This window comes from Watersipora subatra, chromosome 3 (assembly GCF_963576615.1).
Source record: "Watersipora subatra chromosome 3, tzWatSuba1.1, whole genome shotgun sequence".
Lineage (NCBI taxonomy): Eukaryota > Metazoa > Bryozoa > Gymnolaemata > Cheilostomatida > Watersiporidae > Watersipora > Watersipora subatra.
In genome coordinates, this window is record NC_088710.1 from 6,336,866 (window position 1) to 6,359,661 (window position 22,796).

The 22,796-nt window shown below is 39.4% G+C and overlaps 3 protein-coding genes across 7 annotated transcripts in view; 2 read left to right on the forward strand and 1 right to left on the reverse strand.

Annotated features, from left to right (window-relative positions):
- The first annotated feature begins 179 nt into the window (after nt 1-179).
- LOC137389550 (RNA-binding protein 5-like) lies at nt 180-7,662 on the forward strand. Of its 5 annotated transcripts, XM_068075585.1 has the most exons (17): nt 180-317; nt 509-596; nt 748-814; nt 1,124-1,203; nt 1,746-1,880; nt 1,987-2,065; nt 2,192-2,260; nt 2,357-2,486; nt 3,091-3,222; nt 3,307-3,397; nt 3,937-4,045; nt 4,141-4,232; nt 4,712-4,876; nt 6,555-6,731; nt 6,852-6,884; nt 7,034-7,234; nt 7,396-7,662. In XM_068075585.1, the coding sequence occupies exons 1-17, from the start codon at nt 274-276 to the stop codon at nt 7,522-7,524; spliced, it is 1,821 nt and encodes a 606-aa protein (XP_067931686.1). In that variant the 5' UTR covers nt 180-273; the 3' UTR covers nt 7,525-7,662. The 5 variants fall into 5 exon arrangements, with proteins under 5 accessions (XP_067931686.1, XP_067931687.1, XP_067931688.1 ...); XM_068075586.1 differs by lacking the exon at nt 2,192-2,260; XM_068075587.1 differs by lacking the exon at nt 180-317 and having other exon boundaries at nt 515-596; nt 748-1,203.
- The window catches only part of LOC137389551 (coiled-coil domain-containing protein 34-like), a 25,103-nt gene continuing 9,888 nt past the window's right edge, over nt 7,582-22,796 (reverse strand). Inside the window, exons 5-7 of the mRNA XM_068075590.1 lie at nt 21,344-21,468; nt 8,070-8,272; nt 7,582-7,883 (exon numbers count right to left, since the gene is read on the reverse strand). Coding sequence (XP_067931691.1) covers nt 7,726-7,883; nt 8,070-8,272; nt 21,344-21,468 — 486 coding nt within the window. The 3' untranslated portion in view covers nt 7,582-7,725. The remainder of the gene's footprint in view (nt 7,884-8,069; nt 8,273-21,343; nt 21,469-22,796) is intronic.
- On the forward strand, nt 9,713-15,559 carry LOC137392103 (uncharacterized). Its single transcript, XM_068078729.1, has 5 exons — nt 9,713-9,716; nt 9,874-10,020; nt 10,794-10,953; nt 11,109-11,347; nt 15,421-15,559. The coding sequence occupies exons 1-5, from the start codon at nt 9,713-9,715 to the stop codon at nt 15,432-15,434; spliced, it is 564 nt and encodes a 187-aa protein (XP_067934830.1). The 3' UTR covers nt 15,435-15,559.

The following is a 22,796-nucleotide window of genomic DNA, read 5'->3' on the forward strand; positions in this document are numbered from 1 at the left end:
TAGTTAGTATTAAAATTACAAAGTTTTCACAAAATTAAGGTTGTCAAACAGGAAACAAAAAATATCAGTCTAATGGGATTATTAGGCATGAGGTTGTTGTTCAGCCTAAGAGTTGTCCTCTCTTGTATAACTATTGCGCAACAATCTCTCTATCGCGAGATCTCGTGTATTATCAATTTCTCAAGAAGTCAGCGCGAATTCTGCGTGGTTGTAATTCTACTCAATAATCTTAATTACGCACCTTGAGGTTGCTTGTTGATCTATCGTGGAAAAATGGGTAGCCGACGCAGTCCTGATTATTATAGTGAACGAGATCGGTACGCACTAGCTTTATTCATATTAACATTCACGATAACCTCGTTTTATTGTGTTTTAGTTAACCGAGACGGTTGTATGTAACAGCTAAGTGGTTACTTCGTTTTAACTCGGAAGAATAATTTCATAATTTATTGCTATCTGTCATATTTATCGATGTTTTGTAGCTTATCATACATTATCACTTTTTCAGGGATTATCGAAGAGATGATGGCTGGCAAAAAGAGCCAGCATGTACGGTTTTAATCAAGAATGTACCCGAAGAGATTACGGAGCGTGACGTGAGTAAATTCAAACCGTTTTGATAATTAAAAATCTTTGATGTGATGCCATTTTTATTTAACGATTCAAGCTGTGAAGAACCAATACCTGGTCAAAAGTACTCTGAATTTCAATGAATTGTTGCAATGTTGTGTTGTGTTTGTTTTGTAGTTGGATAGGTGGTTTGATGACCGAGGGATACGGATCAGAGACATTCGTCTGATAACAAAGAGATCAGGTATATATGCCATTCTCGACCTTGCTTATACCTAACAACGTACAAGCACTGATAAAATGGACTGTTGTGTCGGTGCATCGCCATTTATAAAATATTCGCTGTATTGAAATGGATTTTAGGTGGTTCTGTGACACGGTGTAACCATTTCCGGACATTAATTAAAATAAGTGTGAAACACAAAGTTTTTTTATGCATAATGCGAGTTGTTACAGAAGAGGCAAAGCACCGGTACAACTTTACTATGATGGCGATTGCGCTGCATACCATGTTTTGTGCGTGTTTGTTAACGTTGTGTCCCATGTTACACAGGTTCGAGAGGCCAATCAACATTTGCATTCGTAGAATTTGACACTGTCCAAGAATCAGCGGACTGGATGAATGAGCAGCAGGTTGAGAAAAGACAGCATGTGCTGGCTATACTATTACCTACATATTACTAAGTAACCGGTTGTTGTACGGTAAAAATCTGCAAGTTGCACAGCTGTTACGCAAACTAAGAACCCATCTTGCTAGGGGCTCAGAAGTTTTCTTATCTTCGTCTCTCTTTAAACAACACAAAGCAAACATTTTTCAACTTTATCTCTAAGAAGTAGTTGTTTTATGATGTAAATCGGTGACTATCTATAAAAACTTTGTTAAATATGATGTTGCTCTTTAGATTATCCACTTGATAACTTATAGTATCTGCATAGTAACTGTTTTCTTTTTACATTGATTATTGTAACATAATGTACCTAACCACATGCTCACGGAAACCATTTTTTAAGGCTTCTATTTGACTCACTAATGGTCCCAGCATTAGTTTATACTGAGATTGCTTCTTGATTCCATAGTCAATCTCATCTGATGACCAGCGATAAGGCGCGCCAAGGTGTTGCAAGGTGTTATTATGTTTGCAAAGTGTTATTATCAGTTGTCATGTTTCTTGTAGGGTCTTATGAGGCTAACCGATGATCACGTCTCAGGTCTGGTATATAGCAGGAGAATTCCGAGATCTTCTTACAACGACTCACGGAGTAGTCGTTCTTCCATGCCCAGTGGCGATTGGACATGTCCTAATACAATAGTAAGTCTTGTCTGGCTTGTCTGTTTTTCTTGGAAAGTGACTTTGATCACTTGCAGTAGATATAGTATCAATTTCTCTGTGTAGTCTGCAGCGTATTCTATTGTAGTGTAACTTCATAAACTTTGCCAAAAGGAGTGAGTGTTTTCGTTGCACAACCCCAAAACCTAGCAGGTCATCTAAATCAGGTTAGTGTATATTGCTGCTGCTGCTTGCTGTATTCTGCTGCTCTGAAGCCCTGTTACACATATTATGTCTCGATGAGTGAGCATCTCTGTGGTGTCTGTACGCTTACTGTAGTTGGATGTGTTTAGGTCCGCCCTCGTCATACTACCGGGAACAAGATGACGGTCGCACCCAAGTTGGCGCTAACCCATGTAATAGTAAGTTTGACCATCTTTTAGTAAACATGTGCAAATGTCTAGCTCTTAACTTTTCACAACTGATGATATATCACTTGCCCTCTCTGCTCATTTCAGCTGTGATAATTAGAGGGTTGGATGGCCTTACCACAGAGCAGAGTTTGTTAGATGCTCTAGCAGCAGTCACATCTCTGGAGCCGAAGAACTGTTATGTAATGAGAAACTTCTCGACTGGTGCCTCTCTAGGGTGAGATGTTACTGGTTGCTAGTTTTGCCCCACCCATTGTCCAGTTCCACACCTACTGGGATTCTGCCGTCAAAGGGGCTTATTTAGCAAAACATTTTTTTGTGTACCGTACTTTTCGGACTATAAACCGCACCCCTATATAAGCCGCATCTGCTTTATTTTTCAAAAAGCGATAATAAAACAATACATAGGCCGCACCTTTGTATAGGCCGCAGAACTCAAGGCGGTGCTTTTTAACATGACAGCAGCTTTCCTGTTTAAAACGGAACAGTGCCTAATGGCACAGTTTTGTATTAATTGACACTTAACGGACCTGGTGCTTAACGGAACAGTACTGTTAGACATTGTTTTGTATTTTCTTTCACCGCACTAACCGTAGATTATGGTTAATGTGCCCTAGCGATGAAAGAAAAAGCCACATATTAGCCGCACCCTTATATAAGCCGCATGGCTCAAATCATCAGAAAAAAAGTAGCGTCTAATAGTCCGGAAAGTCCGGAATAGACCGAAAAGTACGGTAGTTGGAGGGTGACTAAACCAGTTATGGTATTACCTATCCTTCCACTTGGCTTTCTGAATCACTTGGCTTGTCTGTACCTTTCAGTTATGCCTTCATGGAGTTTGATAGCGCTGTGAATGGGAAAAAAGTTAGAGACCATTTTACTAACAAACATCCCCTTGAAGTTGATGGAAAGCTTGCTATGGTGGACTATGCCAAGAACACGTATTCTACCATGTGCGTACCACATTTTTATCAATTCTGTTGTCTTTTTTAACATCTTTCGGTGCTTCAACAATATTGTGGCATAATTTTTTTTAGACTGGCGAGTATTCAATACCAAAGCATGGACCAGCAGCAATACGATCAGTATAACCAGTCATACAGGAAACCAACAGAATATGAGTTACAGGTCAGCCATTGCTCCTCATTGTCCTTTTTCACTAGCCTTAGGGAGACAAACTAGAGAGCGGATGGTCGGGGTACCGAGTGATGAAACAAGGCGCTCAACTTGAGTAGCACCCATTGGCTGAAATCTTTCCGTGCACTTGAAGTATCCTAGTGTATGGCGTAAGGCCGGTCATAGAATAGCTTCTGTTCTGCTCGCCGTCTCATCAATGAGTTTTAGTTGGACACGCAGCAGTTTCAGAGAACATCATCTTTCGAGTTGGATGAGCTACTGGGATGCAGCTTTAGTAATCTGACGGTACACGGTGATCATCCGCTTCTTAGTTCTACCAATAATATGAATACATCAGTTGTCCATCATCGCAGTCATAGCTGTTGAGCTATCAGTTTAGTGAATCTTTTTTATTTTGCTGCAGTATATAGGTCGAGTCTATAGTTGGTCTAATAGTATGAATTGTTGGTATCCTTTCATTCAGTTGAAATCTCTAAATTGGCTATCTCCCTATGTGTAGTTCATGCAATATGCTTTGGTTCATCTGACAGGCACTAGCGGCGAGCTCTGCCAATCAGATGGGTTCATTGCAAAAGTCTGCACAAGAATCGCAATATTCAGCTCCTGCAACGAACGGATATGCCAATTTACCTCAATATCGTATGTAATTCAGTTGTCCTTTCTTTTTGTCATGTCCTCTGTCCCGACATTGAGAATTTGTGCTTCCAACTTTCACTGACCTTTGTTGCTTTCAGCTGAGCCAGACACATCAAAATACCAATGGGACGCAGCCTCAGGCTATTACTATGACCCAACCACCGGACTCTATTATGATGCCAACTCTCAGGTAGTGTGAGTTCTGATGTCTGTCTTTTTCTACAACCAACTACATTATTGCTTCATTTCAAGTAACCAGGCACTTATGCTCAGTGTCCAACATAACTGATCATAAAAATTCTTCCTCTACAACAGCACATGTGCTTTTCAATGAACTAGAAACACTTTTTGTCAATTTATCCTACCTAGTAATAATCTTGACCATTCAGAATGTCACTTTCTTGATCTGCTTTAAATTAGTAAGTCATACCTTAATTTTGGTTTTACCTCGCTGTTTTAAGTCTGTTTAAAGATTTATTTCATTAATTTATTATTATATTTATTTCATTTATATTTATTACTGCTTCAACTCTAATGAAATATATCTGTTCATATAAACTGGCGTTTTATTTGAAAGACCTACCTGTCCTGCTTCAGACAAGGCTGTTAATTCTCTCTAAATATTGCTGAAGACTGTTTCTCATGACAAGACACGCGTGCTACTTGTAGTACTACTATAACATGACGACTCAGGAGTATATGTACTGGGATGGTACTGCAAAGACGTACATACCTGTGAAGACGGAGTCACAGCCTGCTGAGCAGCCCAAGAGTCCAACAGTTGAGAAACCTGAGAAGGATGAAAAGAAACACAAAGCTAAAAGCATTGCAAAGGTAAACTTGTTTGCCTGCCATTAGTCATTGAAGCCCCAGTTCATAAGTATCTGTCCTTGTTGGTGCATTGTGGCACTATGGCATTATCTTGTGCCTTGAAATACTTCACCTTCTCTGCGGCCATGCACATATAATACTTCACCTTCTCTGCGGCCATGCACATATAATATTTTTTCGAGTCTACCTTACTCTTACCTGTCAACTTACTTTGTAGAAACAAAACATATGTATATGGTGTATTTTATATATCCCAACACTTGTGTTCCTGTTTGTTACTGACAAAGTCGATTCTAGTAAATTTTGCATCTATTAAACCGCTTTAACCTTTTCGCTGCCAAGTGCACACAGATCTGAAGTAGCCAACAATTTAGTAAAGTTTGGACTGCGGACATATCTACATAAATTAAATAGCTCATTTTTTGGCAAAGGAAACATCTGCTTGTTTTATCTGAGGATATACAACTATTCACTCAATCTTCGATCATTGGTTATCATGACCAAGCAATCATTCACATCGACACTTCAGCCGATTTTTTAAGCACGTTTCTAGTTGGTCTGTTGAGATTTTGGTTCAATCTACCTGATTCTCAGTTGGTGTACATGAAAATTTAAACATGAGACGCTCTGGCTTATGTCTTGGGAGAACGAAAACTGAGCTTAGTGGGAGTTTTGACAATAAAACAAGGATTACGTTGCCCGGGGTAACCTTATTATCGTTGACTGTTGCAAGTGCAAAACACATGGTGTGCTCGGCGGCACCTGCTTCTGTTAAACTTACAAATTCTGTCATGGTTGGCAAATTGCTTTTACAGGTTTTGCACCTCTGGGTTACGGCGCCCTTGTCTTACTGTTTTTTCTCTTATGATGTGGACCACACTCTTCTTTCGTCCGTTCCCTCATTATTTTTTTTCCATATGACATCAACAAAAACGCGTCTCGAAATTCAGATTAGGCGGTCGGGTGCCAACTACCTCAGAATCACGAAGATGCTGAGATGCTATTGGTCAAAATTTCTCCCTCAACTCCTTAAAGAGATATGATGCTCGCTCTCCCTCTCAATTCAGCATTCCTCGTGTTTCATAAATGCTTCATATAAAATGACTTAAATGTATGGCTAAAATGAAAATTAGTGACAAGAAAGCGAAAGTGAAAATTTATTGTGCATATCAATGTTTAATATAATATTTACTATTAACTTTGATTCATTATCTGTATTTAACTATATAACTACATATATAGTTAAATTATGGCCATGGCTCCTAAGTTTGGTAACGATTTTTAAGGAAAAAGTAAAAAAATGATTACCATGGCAACAAATGCTAGAGTTACTAGCTTAAATGTAAGTTAACTATAGTTACTAACGTTAATATACTATTTTGTTACTAACTTTTAATATGTACGGTATGTATATAAATTTTGATGTTTTTACTAGGGTGTTTGCATAAGATAATTACTATGGTTTCTATACTCCATACGATATTCTCATCTTACAATGCCAACAGTGCGACGGATTAATGTCGTATGGCAAGGTTCACTGTATTTCCTCTTTTTACCCATGTTTTTAGCTCTTGTTATTCGCTAGGATGTTTTATTTTGATGTGCTCTTGTCTCTGAACAGGTAAGGTTCAGATATGGTCAGACCGTGTGTCACTTTTGCATATTTGTTCTCTTCTATCAGGAGATGGAAAAGTGGGCGAAATCACAAAACAAGAAGTCCAAATCAGTGGCGCAGACAGTGGCTCCAACTCCTCCGCCTACAGCTGTTGACACATCAAAGCCGACATCAGCTGACATGGCATATGATGTGCTTGTTGGAAAGAGGCTTGCCCCTACAGCACCTTCACAATCATCTAATGTGAGTAGTTGCCCTTTGTTGCAGTCTCCTTGCGAAAGATAAACATTTTTGTAATTTTGTACATAATTAGCCGTTTTTCTCTACAGCCGGCATCATAATAGACATTAATTTTTGTTGTAGGCAAACCCTGAGTTGATGCCTCCCCCGTCAATGGTAAGTCTACCCAGTCGGAGTTGTAACCTGTTGGTGTTAGTGTATTATTGTTCTGCTTATACCTCTAAATCTAAGCTCTATGTTAGTCTCAATCGGTGTTCTGACTATGTTCATCTAACATATCTGCAAGCGAAATGTGGCTTGTTTAGATTGCAGGAATGAAAAGAGCAGCAGCCCCACCGAGTGGACTCGTGGCTTCCTACGGAGGTGACGAATCAGATGGAGAAGATGACCCTGCAGATGAGATGAGCCACATAGACAAGCAGAGACTGACATGCAACCTCTGTGAAAGAAAGTTTAATTCAACTGCCATCTTAGAGAAGCATGTGCAGATGTCGGACCTACATAAAGTATGTTTGCTCTTAACTATGCGCTAGTTTGATTTTGCTTGCGCTAGTAGGTGTTAACACTCATTAGGTGTTAACACTCATGAAATTTGTCCAAACGTTGACCCTGCTTGTCTGGTTATACTGTTTACCTTTTTGCCATTATATTGTATAATTTATTTTAGCAAAACTTGGCAAAGTTACAAGCAAATTCTCAAGGACAGTTAACCAAACAGTATAGAGATCGAGCGAAGGAACGTAGGCTAAAGGAAGGAAACAGTGCCCGAGCTGGAGGCTTCCTTAAGCCGTCATAAGAATCAGTGCATATTATTATTTACTCTATACTCCGCAATGTTATCAAATTGTTTTATATTTTTATTGCCAAAAGCGCTTGTACATACGACTACAATAAAAAATTTTCTCTCAACTAAATACAAAAGTGTTTTGAAAGGACGGAAGCATTTCCTTCTACAAAAAGCGACATCTATACTAAACAACTCAGTCGCACTTTAAAACTAGATGTCTATTGCCCAAGCATTTTGTCTGGTCTTCCTTTTTCCTTTAGTTTTCTTACTCTTCGGGAGCCTTGTTTGACGTTGTGGTACAACAACTGGCTGCCACGGGAGAGGGTTGTAGAATGATGGAGATGGGTTGGCTGCAGAATTATAATATCCTACAATAAACATTAAGGCTTGTACATCCTGTAAAAATGTGTAGGAAGAAAAATACATAAATTACATAAGAAATGGTAATTTACAACACAACCGTGACTAGTGCAAGTTGTGCTAAGGCAAAGGGGTTGGCATAGCTCTATAGGAAACCATGAGAAAATGAAACACCTAAATTGGAATAAACGAACCGGTTATGGCTCCATCACTCTTGGCGTAGCTGCTGGGAATAGTTTTAGCTCTCTGAAAGGACTTTTCTAACCACGATTTAAATGCAGCATCACTCTTTTCCTTTTTGTCAGACAGCTCCAGCTCTTTGAGCTTTTGTTGCTCAATTTCGAGGGCATGTCGAAGCGCGTCTGTCTTCTTCTTTTGCTCCAGCCATTCATGATATCTGGTCGAGACCAAAAGAATTGTGTATATAATTTGGAGGAAGTCTGGAAATGAGACCACAATTCAATTTTCAGACCTTGTCACATGTCATCGATGTCGAATACCCTAGGACACTTATATTTCGCTAGTATTTTGTTTCGTGAGTAGCATACAGAGTAAAATTTCGCAGCAACTTAATTTCGCAGCTCTGATGAGTGCGAAAATATAGTGATGTGAAAATAAATGCAGTGGAACAAACATAATTAGATTCCTCAGGTTCAGTTCACCGATAAAATAAATTCAATTTGCGACTAGTTTGTAATTGTGAACCGCAGATAGAATGGTGTGGCCAAGGTCGATAATGCAATTTGATCGCTTGCTGCCATTTGTTTCTTGGACTATCAACAGGCCCGTATTCCCTGGGGCGACTGGCCGGCCGACTTTTTGGGAATTTTTCACGGCTAAGTACAGTCAAACTCGGATAACTCGCCCTCGGATAAAATGTAACATTTCATCTCAAACAAGGTTAACTCGAATGGATTTGTTTGGTCAGTTCCAACGCAATGATAAATTGCTTCAGATAACTTGACCTCAAAATCATTTATTCGAAAAGTTATTTGCCCAACGGCCATGGACACGGTTTTTATCGCTGTGGAATATCACTTCATTCCAAGCCATAGAGACAAACATCAACGTTTAGTAGTTCTTAGGCGTCATTATTATCATCATCAGCGGCAAAATATTCTTGTTAACGACTCTTATAAAGGTTTACAGAAGATCAAGTTTTACCAAACATCCGCTTGGCCATGTCCCATCAAAAGCGTAAAACCTCCGAATAAACTTAAAATAAAATCCGCAAAATTGATCTTTGTTAAAACTTTCAAAAGAAAAATATGTCTTTTTTTCTGAGCGTTTTAACTGCGGTCAAGCTTTGCCTATTTTAATTTAAAAACGTCTAGTCATTCTCATCACCTAAAACAAAACGAATCTCAAAGAATAGAAAACTGTTGATACTTTCTAATAAAATTTTTTAAAACTTACCACGAGAGGCCCAGCTGAGGCCCTACATGAGATAAACCTGTTGGGGGCTTACGCCGCCCCCCTCCACACCCTAAGTGTTCATAACTAGTCGCCTAACATTAGCCGCCCCAACTTGCAACCAGTGAATACAGGCCTGAGTCTATCAATGAACAAAGCCATTTAATTTCGCGTTGTCGCTCGTTCGTTATGATAGTTTAGTTTCGCTCATGAAATTTTCGCGAAAGGATGACTCCGCGAAAACGCGAAAGTTAGATGAGGTGAATACATAACTGTCCTAGGGTAGAGTCATAATAGAAATGTTTTTTCCTGAGACCCTGTCTTCATATAGCAATTTGTTGAACTAAGACATTCGAGTTGTGATGTATTCTGCAAATGAAGTTGCATAAAACCAACCATCTCTAACCAATCAATTCAAAGGAATATGGGTAAGTTATAAGCATGACTAATTTTATATACAAACTTACTGGGCGGACCCAGAGGTGACAAGAAAGTGTTGACCATTACATGTAATTAACACTGCAATCCCAATTTTATTTCACATACTTCCATACAGTTACTATATGCTTAATTGTTCGAATTTAGCTTTTGGTGGACAAAAAAAAGCTTTCCTTGACCCATCCTTATCCGCTTCCAACTACGCAAGCTCAGTTTTTGTTCGTCAACTGAAGTTGGAGCACGCACTGTTTCACAGAATTCTCTCTCTTCAGTTTCCAGCTTTAAATATGGCAGGTATGTATCATGTTTGTCCCTTCTTGAGAGGGACAGCATACCCCTTGCCTTCCTGTCAAGGGGTAGTCGATGGACGAGTTCTTTTATACTCCGAAATCGACATTCTCTTACCTTGACTTGACTCGGTTGATTTGCACCCGGCCTAACCTTCGCCCTGTCCTTTCGGAAGGGGATACCCAGGTCGGAATCTCCTTGTCTCACCCTCTTTAGCTCGGAGCACTCGTGTAAGCCTCCTCATGAGCTATCGGTGGGATATCTGTTATATCAGAAATACCTAACTGAAAGGTCTCTGTTTATAATGGGTTGTCAGGGCTCTCCTTGATCAAGTTTCCGTACTGTTGTGTCTTGAAACTTGAGAAGGGGGTTCGTTACTTTGTTGTTAACGAATATGTCAGATACCCCTTGCCTTCCTGTCAAGGGGTAGTCGATGGACGAGTTATTTTATACTCCAAAATCGACATTCTCTTACCTTGACTTGACTCGGTTGATTTGCATCCGACCTAACCTCGCCCTGTCCTTTCGGAAGGGGATACCCAGGTCGGAATCTCCTTGTCTCACCCTCTTTAGCTCGGAGCACACGCGTAAGCCTCCTTATGAGCTATCGGTGGGATATCTGTTATATCGGAAATACCTAACTGAAAGGTCTCTGTTTATAATGGGTTGTCAGGGCTCTCCTTGATCAAGTTTCCGTACCGTTGTGTCTTGAAACTTGAGAAGGGGTTCGTTACTTTGTTGTTAACGAATATGTCAGGTCCTTCTCTTCTCTTTGACAGACAATCAAGAAGCAGAAGACCAGCCTCAACCAGTGACCGTTGATGATGAAAACGGGACAGGGGAAGATGGCAAAGACATGTCCTTGAGGGAGCTGAAAAGGAACATCTTTGAAGTACTCCCGGATTCCATACTACCCCCTCCAGATCACAAAGTAAAGAGGTATGGTAGCTTCTATGTATATCTAGTTGATATTGGTTATATTCCATGTTGATATCATGATAGATATAGTGGTTACATCGTCTTATAGATGTACATGATATATATCTAGTGAATAGATATTTATGAGTACATAATGACATTTTCTGTTCTCGTAGCAAGACTATCGCCGAACAGATGCTATCTCAAGACAGACCACAAGATGATGACGATACAGACTATAGTCTGCCCTTGTCTCAGGTCATGACTTCAGCCATAGAAGAGGTCAAACACCAGAAACAAGCCTTCACATCAAAATATCCCAGAATAAGAGGGTTCCATGTATCAAACTACCAAGTACAGGGGGACACTCTCAAATCGTCTTACAGCCGCACTGACGAGGACGCTGCTCTTCTGGGTAAGGCATCTAACAAAGCCCTCATTCCATGCAAATATATCGAGGAGATGGAGACCCTTACAAGGCAGTTGATGCTTGTTGCTAGCCATTCAGATTGGGTCCTTGGCAGCTCCGTTGCGCTTTTGCAACAGGGTGATACAGGTGCAGTCATCAGATCGATTGAGAGCTTATGTCTTGCACAATCCCATACTGCTGCTTTGCTTGCACGCTTACTTGCTAATTTGGTGCATGTCAGGCGAGAGCAGTTGGTCTCTACCTCTGCTCTTTCCTCTGCCACCAAGTCTTCTTTGCTAAAGCTTGCCATGCCGCTTAATTCACCACTATTTGAAGGGAAGTTGGCTGATTTGACCTCACAGGATGCATCGACAGCATCCAACAGAGCGTTGATATCAATAGTCAAGCAGCAAAAATGGTCACTACAACCAGCTCAACCAAAATCAGAGAAAGAAGGTGACACTGGTAAAAAGTATACTTTTCAAAGTAAAGGAAAGGCCCCACAGAAAGGCAAATCCTTTGAGATTCCCAAGAAGACCGTCGAAAAAAGTAGGCGGCTGTCTCACCAGTTACTGGCAGGTATGGAACAATCTGCCCAGTGCCTCTACTTGGCTAACAGATCTGTTAAAACACGATTTACGTTTAAACACAAAAGCCCCTTTAAATTTTCCAGTACCACAAACACTCTCAGAAGACTTGGTATCGGAGCTAATGGTTTTAGAGTCCAAAGGTGCCGTAGAACCTGTCACAGGGGACCACAAGGGTTTCTACAGCCGAATATTCTCAGTACCGAAGGCAAACGGGCAGTTGAGAATAATTATAGACTTATCCAGATTGAAAAAGTGGCTCACTGCCCCCAAATTCAAGATGGACAACATACAAACTCCTCACCTACGGCAATGGGGTGTGACGCTGTTAACATACCTAGACGACTGGCTGATCTACAGCAAGTCAAGGGAGGTCTTACAGTCCCAGGTTTTGACCGCTACCAATCTGCTACAGGACCTGGGATTCCATATCAAATACGAGAAGAGCATGCTAAATCCCACACAAGTATGCACATTCCTAGGCTTGAATCTAGACCCCACAGACGCCTCTGCCTCAGGATGGGGAGATATAGTCTGCGAGGAAACAGCTCAAGGAAGGGGGGAGTCGAGGAAAGAAAGTTCCACATAAACATTCTCGAACTCCCGGCACTCTACAAGTGCCTTCAAACTTTTCAGAAGAGTTTGCTCGGAAAAGTGGTCTTGTGCCAGATAGACAACGCAACAGTCGTAGCCTATGTAAAGAAACAAGGAGTGACCAGATCGCCACAGCTATGTACCCTAATCTGAGAAATCCTGCACTGGTGCGACGAGAGGAAGATCACACTGAAGGCATGCCATCTGCCTGGCAAACGGAATGTTATCGCAGACATGTTGAGTCGGGTGACTTCACCAACAGAGTGGTCTCTACCAGGGATCGCTAAACATATTATGGAAATGTTTACTTTTCCATATCCATTTCCATAAACATAAATATTTCCATAATTTTATGGAAATGGATATGGAAATTTTATTTTAGAAATATGGAAATGTTATGGAAATGGAAATAATATGGAAATGAATTATAGAAATGTTATGGAAATGGAAAAAATATGGAAATGAATTATGGAAATGTTATGGAAATGGAAATAATATGGAAATAAATTATGGAAATGGAAAAAACTATGGAAATGAATTATGGAAATGTTATGAAAATGGAAATAATATGGAAATAAATTATGGAAATGTTATGGAAATGGAAAAAAATATGGAAATGAATTATGGAAATAGAAATAATATGGAAATGAATTATGGAAATATTATGGAAATTGAAATAATATGGAAATAAATTATGGAAAGGGTATGGAAATGGAAATAATATGGAAATTATGGAAATGAATTATGGAAATTTTATGGAAATGGAAATAATATAGAATTGAATTATGGAAATTGTAACATACACGTAATCCAAGATATAAACAGAGGGGAGTTATATTGTATAGACTAGGCTACATGAATAGACAATGGTAATACACAAACAGCTAACATCAGTGGTATTACAGAAACTATTAAAGGGGTCTGGAAGAAACTAACTCAAATTGTCTCTTGCTCGGCTACATGTATAGACAATGGTAACACACAAACCCAGCTAACATCCGTGGTATTACAGAAACTATTAAAGTGGTCTGGAAGAAATTAACTCAAATTGTCTCTGGACTTGGCTACATGTACGGACAATGGTAACACACAAACCCAGCTAACATCAGTGGTACTACAGAAACTATTAAGGGAGTCTGAAAGAAACTCTCAAAACATCTCAAATCGTCTCTGGCTTAGTTATAGGCAATGGTAGCATACAGTTTTGATGTTGCCTGGACCCTAAATAAAGTATATTAGCAAGCAAATATCATATTCATATTATGTATAAATTAACCACATATTCGGGAAGAGTTGATGATTGCACACACACACACGCTCATTTGACACGCAAGCGCGCACACATACGTACACACCAGGGATCGCTAAACATATTATGAAAATGTTTACTTTTCCATAAACATAAATATTTCCATAATTTTTATGGAAATGGATATGGAAATTTCATTTTAGAAATATGGAAATTTTATGGAAATGGAAAAAATATGGAAATGAATTATGGAAATGGAAAAAATATGGAAATGAATTATGGAAATGTTATGGAAATGGAAATAATATGGAAAGGAATAATGGAAATATTATGGAGATGGAAATAATATGGAAATAAATTATGGAAATGTTATGGAAATGGAAATAATATGGAAATGAATTATGGAAATGTTATGGAAATGGAAAAAACTATGGAAATGAATTATGGAAATGTTATGGAAATGGAAATAATATGGAAATAAATTATGGAAATGTTATGGAAATGGAAATAATATGGAAATAAATTATGGAATTGTTATGGAAATGGAAATCATATGGAAATGAATTATGGAAATGTTATGGAAATGGAAATAATATGGAAATAGATTATGGAAATGTTATGGAAATGGAAATTGTGACAAACACGTAATCCCTGGTCTCTACACCCTCAGGTGGTCAAGATGATTTTCAAACAATGGGGCACTCCAATGGTGGATCTGTTTGCATCCAAGTTGAACAACAAGCTACCGATATACTTCAGCTCTATGAAGGACCTTCAGGCAGCAGGAGTGGATGGACTGAGTCAACCATGGGACAGACTGTGGGGTTACGCGTGTCCTCCCATAAACTTGCTTCCCCTGGTGCTGAGGAAAATTCTCCATTCCCAAGATTGTCAGGTCATAATTATAGCTCCAAACTGGCCCAGACGGAGTTGGTTCACAGGACTGTTAAGCCTACTGGCATCCAGACCGCTGGAACTTCCTACAATGGCGAAGCTCCTGAAACAGAACGGAGTATACCATCAGGGGACAGACAGACTGCAACTTCACGCCTGGATGCTGTCCAGCAGACAAGATGCAAGGAAGGCATTTCTCGAAAAGCAGCCTTTTATGCCACAAGATGCGTCAGGGAGTCTTCATCAGCCGTCTATGATGGGAAATGGAAAGTGTACTCTGATTGGTGTATTAGAGAGGAGAGAAATTCGCTCGAGCCCACTATCTATGATGTAACTGACTTCCTTATCTATCTCTTAGAGGAGAGAAAGCTGTCAGTGAGTACAATTAAAGGCTACAAGGCTGCACTGGTCAATACTTTAGGTAGATCTTTTCCGACAGGGACCGAGGACATAATCAGGGAGATGCTGAGAGGCTTTGCCGCTTGCTCTCATAAAACCATCAGAAGGCAACTACCAAAGTGGGATCTCACGGTCATCCTCCACCACCTCTCTAAGTCAAACACAGATTTGAGGTAATTCTAGTTGTCTTATACTCACTAATCCTGCTCGCTTGCTGCTTTCTATCAGCATGTTACAACGCTTGTTGTACACACTACACACTGATACTGCTTGCTTGTTGCTTTCTATCAGCTTGTTGCAGCTCTTGTATTAACTTGGTGCTGACACAACAATTTATAACTTGTATTATTTTTCAGGTCGCTATCCCTGAAATGCGTGTTTCTTCTAGCCCTGAGCACTGGGAGGAGGAGATCAGAGATCCATGCCCTCACTAGAGAGTCCATCAACATCTCTGAAGATACCATCCAACTCGGAGTTAATCGCGGCTTTATGGCCAAGACACTAAAGGCAAGCGATCCGGAACTGAAAATCCTCGTTAGAGCTAACCCAGGAAATCCAAACCTGTGTCCTTATCTGACATTACTAGAATATCTGACAGTTACTAATGATTTATGTGACAATAATGGTAATCTGTTTCTGTCTTACATCAGACCTCATAAACCCATCACTCAAGATTCTGTTTCAAGATGGATTTGTTGTGCTATTAGAGACTCTTATAAAGTTTTAGATATGTCTTCTCTACCAGAAACCAATGCCCATGAGGTTAGGGCTATAGCGGCCTCTATGTTCATTTCAGATGATAATAATGTTGATGACATTTTAGCCACTGGCCTATGGTCAAGCAAGTGGTCCTTTCTGGGACACTATAAAAGAGATATACCGTGGGACCTGCCCCAATTTAAGTCACTGGTGGTCGTTAATAAAGTGTTGAAGCTCTAATCTACACCCTTATCACTTTATACCCAAGACCCCTACCATGATGATTGGGTCCTTTGGTACATACTATCAGACACTCCACGAGTAGATAAATTCCTTGGGTGAGGAGTTTTCCCCTCCTATCACACCTTATGAAGAAAAGGGTTCGGGGTGATATCCTTTAGTATCCCCTCCTTTGACCATTACATTTTAATCCGCTTAGTGAATTCCATACAAGACAACTCCTGCCCAGCCACCTGTGTCTGTGGGATTCTATTAAGCATATAGTAACTGTATGGAAGTATGTGAAATAAAATTCAAGATTTTTTATAGTAAAATCCAATTTTATGATCATACTTACCATACAGTTACTATAGACCCACCCTTCCTGACCACGGGAGTTGCCTTCTCTCTGCGTGCAAGTTGACTCACAAAACTGAGCTTGCGTAGTTGGAAGCGGATAAGGATGGGTCAAGGAAAGCTTTTTTTTGTCCGCCAAAAGCTAAATTCGAACAATTAAGCATATAGTAACTGTATGGTAAGTATGATCATAAAATTGGATTTTACTATAAAAAATCTTGAATTTTACTGCAATATCATTTAATAGAAGGATCAGATACCTCCTTTTATGGTAGTAACTACAAGGTAGACATACTCTTCTGTCAAGGAATCTTTTACAAAATTATATTAGCTGACCAACCTGTAGTCCAAAACATGAAGGTGTACAATGCCGTTGGTGGCGTATTGTCTTATGCAGCAGGGATGCAGCATGGTTTCATATGCAGTGTTAGTTTTGAGCTATCTATCGACTGGCTGACATCGACAGCTGTTATTTTGTTTATCTTATCAACGAACTGCTTGAGCAAACTGTTGTGTTGGTTTGTGCCAATTGATAGTTGAGTTATCTCACTACCTACATCAGTGGTGGCCAAACTATGGTCCATAGACTAAATGTGGACCTCTTGCTCGAGCTAACTTTTGCATGTGATAGTTTGTGAAACTATCACATGCAAATAACCTATGAGGATAAATAACCTAGGATAACCTATGAGCTATATAATTATTGTAAGCATCCGACAATTCTGCATCACAGGACTTGATGTTTTGCCCAAATCTAAAGTTATACATGCATATATATATAGAAGTTGTATATACTGTACTGTGCATTGCATCAGCATGTAGTTGTGTTACATCACCTCTTCCTGCATGACTCATTTGTTAATGTACTGTAATTATATCAGCATTTTGTCAGCTAGTAACCACCTGTGGCCTACCAATACTAATGCTGACCACTCAGGTCTGTTTCATATATCTCTATTAATCTGCAAATATACATATTGATGATGGATAGCGGAGAGAAAAAAGCAGAAGTTACAGCCCACTAAGCCAGTGGTTCCCAACTACCTTGGAGTTATGGACCCCCTGAGCTCTTTATCTAAAAGTCATGGACCCCTTTATAAACATCATAATATATGGTGTTTGTAACAATGCATTTTAAATTGGCGTACATTAAAAATTAGAATAATATAAAAGTCAATAGATTTGACATGTTTCTATTTATATACTTACATAAAGCAATGCTATGCTAAATTGATTTGACTATTAATTTTCAGTTTGTTAGTGGGATAGATTATACTTCTTGTTTTTCACCAAATTCTCAATCTTTGGGGAAATGGTTGACAAAGCGCATCGCATGTCGTCTTCAAGTCCCAGTTGGTTTTGTTGTTTCGATTTGAGAACAACCATGGAGGAGAAAGCGGACTCGCATAAGTATGTAGACACAAATGGGAGCAGAGTTCGAAGGACGTGTTTGGCTGTCTGTGGATATGGAAGAATCATGGAAGGTCAAAATTCTTCAATGGTTTTATCTTCATAAACATCTTTGGTTATTTTACCAATCTGCTGGTTTCAATTTGTTGTCAAATAAATATAGTTGCTAAATAGTGTCACAATTATGATCAGTCAGCTGCCATTAACAAGCATTCATGATATTAATAGTCACCATTGTGAAATGACCCAAATTTGGTTTTGCATTCAGATTTTGAGTATGAAAACTAAACTGCACAGCTTTGCTGTTGTCCCATCTTATTGGCCAGGTCAAACAATGTGACAACAACAAAAAACTTTGCCATTTTATATTACAGGTGGAAAAATATTAATCAAAAACTAGGGAAAAAGGCCGTTGTTTGGGTGATTTCGGGTAAATTATATTTAAATTTAAGCATATACTAAGGCCCCTACCAATCTGAAAATTGTTAAAAATAAGTAAGTTGAAAAGTTTAATTTTCTATGGATCTTAGTATATTGCTGAAATTGAACAGGGAAAGAGAGAATTACGTGTTTGCTGGTTACAGGTAGTGTTGTTTTGTACTACTAACCGGAAATCAGGTACTATCAAGCGATTGACGCACATAAATGATAAAAGTCTAGACCCAAAAACCTAACAAGACAACGCGACCACCCCACGGGAATTGCAATAGCCTGGAAACCCAGGCTAGCACAATCCCAACAGACTTCGATCATGAAACCCGCCCATGTGATAGCCGTCATCTATCCTTTTAGGGTTTTATATCATTGATCCAACCACTAAGACAGAAATAGCTGTAAATATCTAGCTAGAAAAACCAATACTGGCACCAGCCTGTGGACCCCCTCAAAACCTCCTGTGGACCCCTAGGGGTCCATGGGCAATCAGTTGGGAACCACTGCACTAAGCGAATATTCAATGATGACTGGACGATGGAGTTTTCTTTCATACCGATTATACTAAACCACGGTGATTGATATGCCATGATACAGTTGTTGTTATCAAGAACACTAACATTCAGAGATACTACAATCCTAAGGGCAGAGAAAATTTGGTCAAATGTTTTTACCAGGATCTCGAAGAAGAAAAGAAAAAAATGAATGTTTGAGAATGGCATTTATGTCAGAGACTGCAGTGTTACAAAACTTCACTTGACTGGAGAAGAGAGTTGTGGAGGCTTCCTTGCACGTGTCAAATTGCTTGCAGAAGCAGTGGCACCAAACAGCTTTGCTGATCTACTAAAGTCTTGCGTGTATAAAGTTGCAAAGTAATGCACAATGGTAGTCGTTAGCCCTAGAAGTATCAACAGATAATTTGGATGTGGCACGTCTAACCATATTTATCAGGTAAATATATTTCTGTTTTCATGATATGTTATACAAAAATACAATTTTGCTATAATGTTTATGTAATGGCTGTGAAGTACAAAATATAAAAATGCCTTGAATACAGAAAGCTGCATCATATGTTAGTTGTTTGTAAAATGTGGTTTTTGTTTCAAATATTTGCAAAACCTTTGCGCTGTTACTTCTGGCTGACATTGAAGGAGACACAATTGGATTTACAATGCATACAGTTACCTTGGAGAAACAAGGAGAAGCAGGAATGTCTACTACCAATTGTGTTTTTATTACTACTGATGTGGCCCCAGCATCGACTGGCGAAGAGCAGGGATAGTTAGGGTGATTGAAACCGAGTCAGTTTTCCATTGCATAATTCATCAAACACAGCTCTGTGGTAAGTTCCTCATGGAGATTTCCTCATGCTTATGTCAAATGCAATGAGGACGATCAAACACCTCAAGAGCAAATCAACTCTTCGTCACAGAAAACTAAGACCATTTCTAAGACATATTGATGCCCAGTATGTTTAGTAAAGGAAATGCTCAGCAGAATATGACAATTACGAGAAAACAGGCTTGCATTTCTTGAAACACGTGACTGTGTTTGTTAACATGCAAAGGTGAAGAGCGCATGGCTGATATAGATTCCCTGGTTGACATCTGCGGGCACCTCAACACACTCAATATGAAGATGCAAGGGAAGGACAAATCAAGATGTGACCTTCATTGAGCTGTGAAGTCATTTGGGTTGCAGCTATCATTATTCAGAAGTGACATTCAAACAGATATGCTGCACTTTCCTTGCCTTAGGTTACCGCGAGATGAAAGAGAGGGTACTGATGTCTAACTCTACTGTGACCATATCAACAGCCTGAGTCAGGAGAGGATACTGATGTCTGACTCAACTGTGACGATATCAACAACCTGAGTCAGGAGAGGATACTGATGTCTAACTCTATTGTGACCATATCAACAACCTGGGTCAGGAGAGGATACTGATGTCTAACTCTACTGTGACCATATCAACAACCTGAGTCAGGAGAGAATACTGATGTCTAACTCTACTGTGACCATATCAACAACCTGAGTCAGGAGAGGATACTGATGTCTAACTCTACTGTGACCATATAACAACCTGAGTCAGGAGAGAATACTGATGTCTAACTCTACTGTGACCATATCAACAACCTGAGTCAGGAGAGGATACTGACGTCTGACTCTACTGTGACCATATCAACAGCCTGAGTCAGGAGAGGATACTGATGTCTAACTCTATTGTGACCATATCAACAACCTGGGTCAGGAGAGGATACTGATGTCTAACTCTACTGTGACCATATCAACAACCTGAGTCAGGAGAGGATACTGATGTCTAACTCTACTGTGACCATATCAACACCCTGAGTCAGGAGTCTTCAAAGCATTTGAGTGACTGACAAAATTGAAAGGTTGACTCAGCTTATATAAGAGCCTTTGATTGCTAGAATAGATGATGTTTGAGCGCTGGCCATAGGTTAACTTCCTATTGACATGTCAGTGGCTGCCATACAGATGGAACTATGTGACATGTGAGCTACAGAAAATGTCTTGACCCCGGATTTTTGTACCAAAGCTGCAGCAGAGACATTGTACCCCACCATGACTAACACTTTGGTTGTGTACAATATTCTCATCAACAAATCTACGCGAGTCTGAATTTTTCAAGATGAACCTTATCAAATCTAAACAACGATCCATCCTCATGCAAAACCAACTTCATTAATCAATCAATGAGATTAGCATGTACCCTGATGGAACTAGACTACAATTCCATTCGAGTCATTAGAACTTTAGTGCAAGTATGTACTTTGTGTGCACTACATTAGTAGTGCATTCTGTATGAATACATACTTTGATGTATGTCAGTGTAAATGCATCATTTATGATAATTTATATTCTGCTTGAAAGTAGAATAAATATTGTTCATTACCTGTGTCAATATTGTTCCATGTGAAAAACGGTAGTCAATCTGCTACTAGAACTGATACTGCTACTGGAGCCACCAGAAGGAAATGGAACAGACAGGATAACACCAACACAATAGAATGTTACTACCTCAGTGATTTCTAAAATTCGGTCAACTAGCAAAAACGTTCGGCTGCCCCTAACCTAGAGCAAGGACACAGCTACCAACTATCTCTATCCTAGTACATAGAGCATGGACTAAGTTACCCACTTCCTTTGAGATGCCTCCTCAATTTTCTGTTTTTTTGCCTCTTCTTCATGTCTCTTTCTTCTCTCTCTCAACATCTGACGTCTTTCAGCCTTTGCCCTCTCTTCATTTTTATGCTCCAGCCACTCCTTACAACAGTAAATCATGCAATGGGTAGATAAAAGTTAAAATGAAACTATCCGCAACCTATGCAGATGTACACGGCCAAGAGAGCACTTTCTGACCGGTCGGCAGACGGGTTGATTAATAATAAACGAATGTAAATATGCAATTTCTTGTAAAGTATTGCTTTTATCCAAGTCTGAAATAATGGACACTAAAACTGTATGAAATAGGAAATACGCACAGCGGATTTATTCTCAAACTAGTGAAATGCCAGGCGTTGCACAGGTATTAAAAATCAGGTTATGAACAGTGAAAGGTAATGTAGTTGCCTGGCACATAGCCAATGGTTAATTTGAGCAAGCTTACTAATAAGAGCCGTGAGAACAAGCATAAAATTACGTCGCACTGTAGCAGAGAGCGGTAACATATTTTCACCCACACAGCAACATATATTCCCAATGAATCCATCAAACTCGTGTAGCTTAATTATAAGGCATTTGCCTGGTGAATGGGAGGTTTCCAGATAAAATCTTCTGCGATACTGATTCTTCATCTTTAAATTTTAATAGCTATAGCTGGACAAAACAAACTACACACAGACACACACACAAACTACACACAGACACACACACAAACTACACACAGAGTCACAGACACACACACAAACTACACACAGACACACACACAAACTACACACAGACACACACACAAACTACACACAGAGTCACAGACACACACACAAACTACACACAGAGTCACAGACACACACACAACCTACACACAGAGTCACAGACACACACACAAACTACACACAGAGTCACAGACACACACACAAACTACACACAGTCACAGACACACACAAACTACACACAGAGTCACAGACACACACACAAACTACACACAGACACACACACAAACTACACACAAACAAAAACTTTGAGATTTATATATTTATATTCCATCGATTGTGCGCTGCCATTTCATGAAACTGTTTTCTGAAACATCTGCACTTTGTACCAAGTGTTATTTGTCACAAATAACATGGTATTTCATGACAATAAAAATGATCTCATCACAGGCGATGCTAACCTTTTTTGTGATGAATATGAGTGCTTTTTAGGGCTTAAATTATGAAATTTTGTAGTAGGTGTCAAGGTATTTTATTTCTTACCTTCCTGCAAAGTTTAATTAAAGTTATGCACCTAATTTGTGTTGACCTTGATATTAGCTATGGTCATTATTGTGAATCAGTAAAGTAGTTACATTCGAGACACAAGGAGCCTCTGATTGTAATCCATATGAATGATTATTCAGCGATGTTACACAAATTAATGCTTTTGTGAGTCATGCA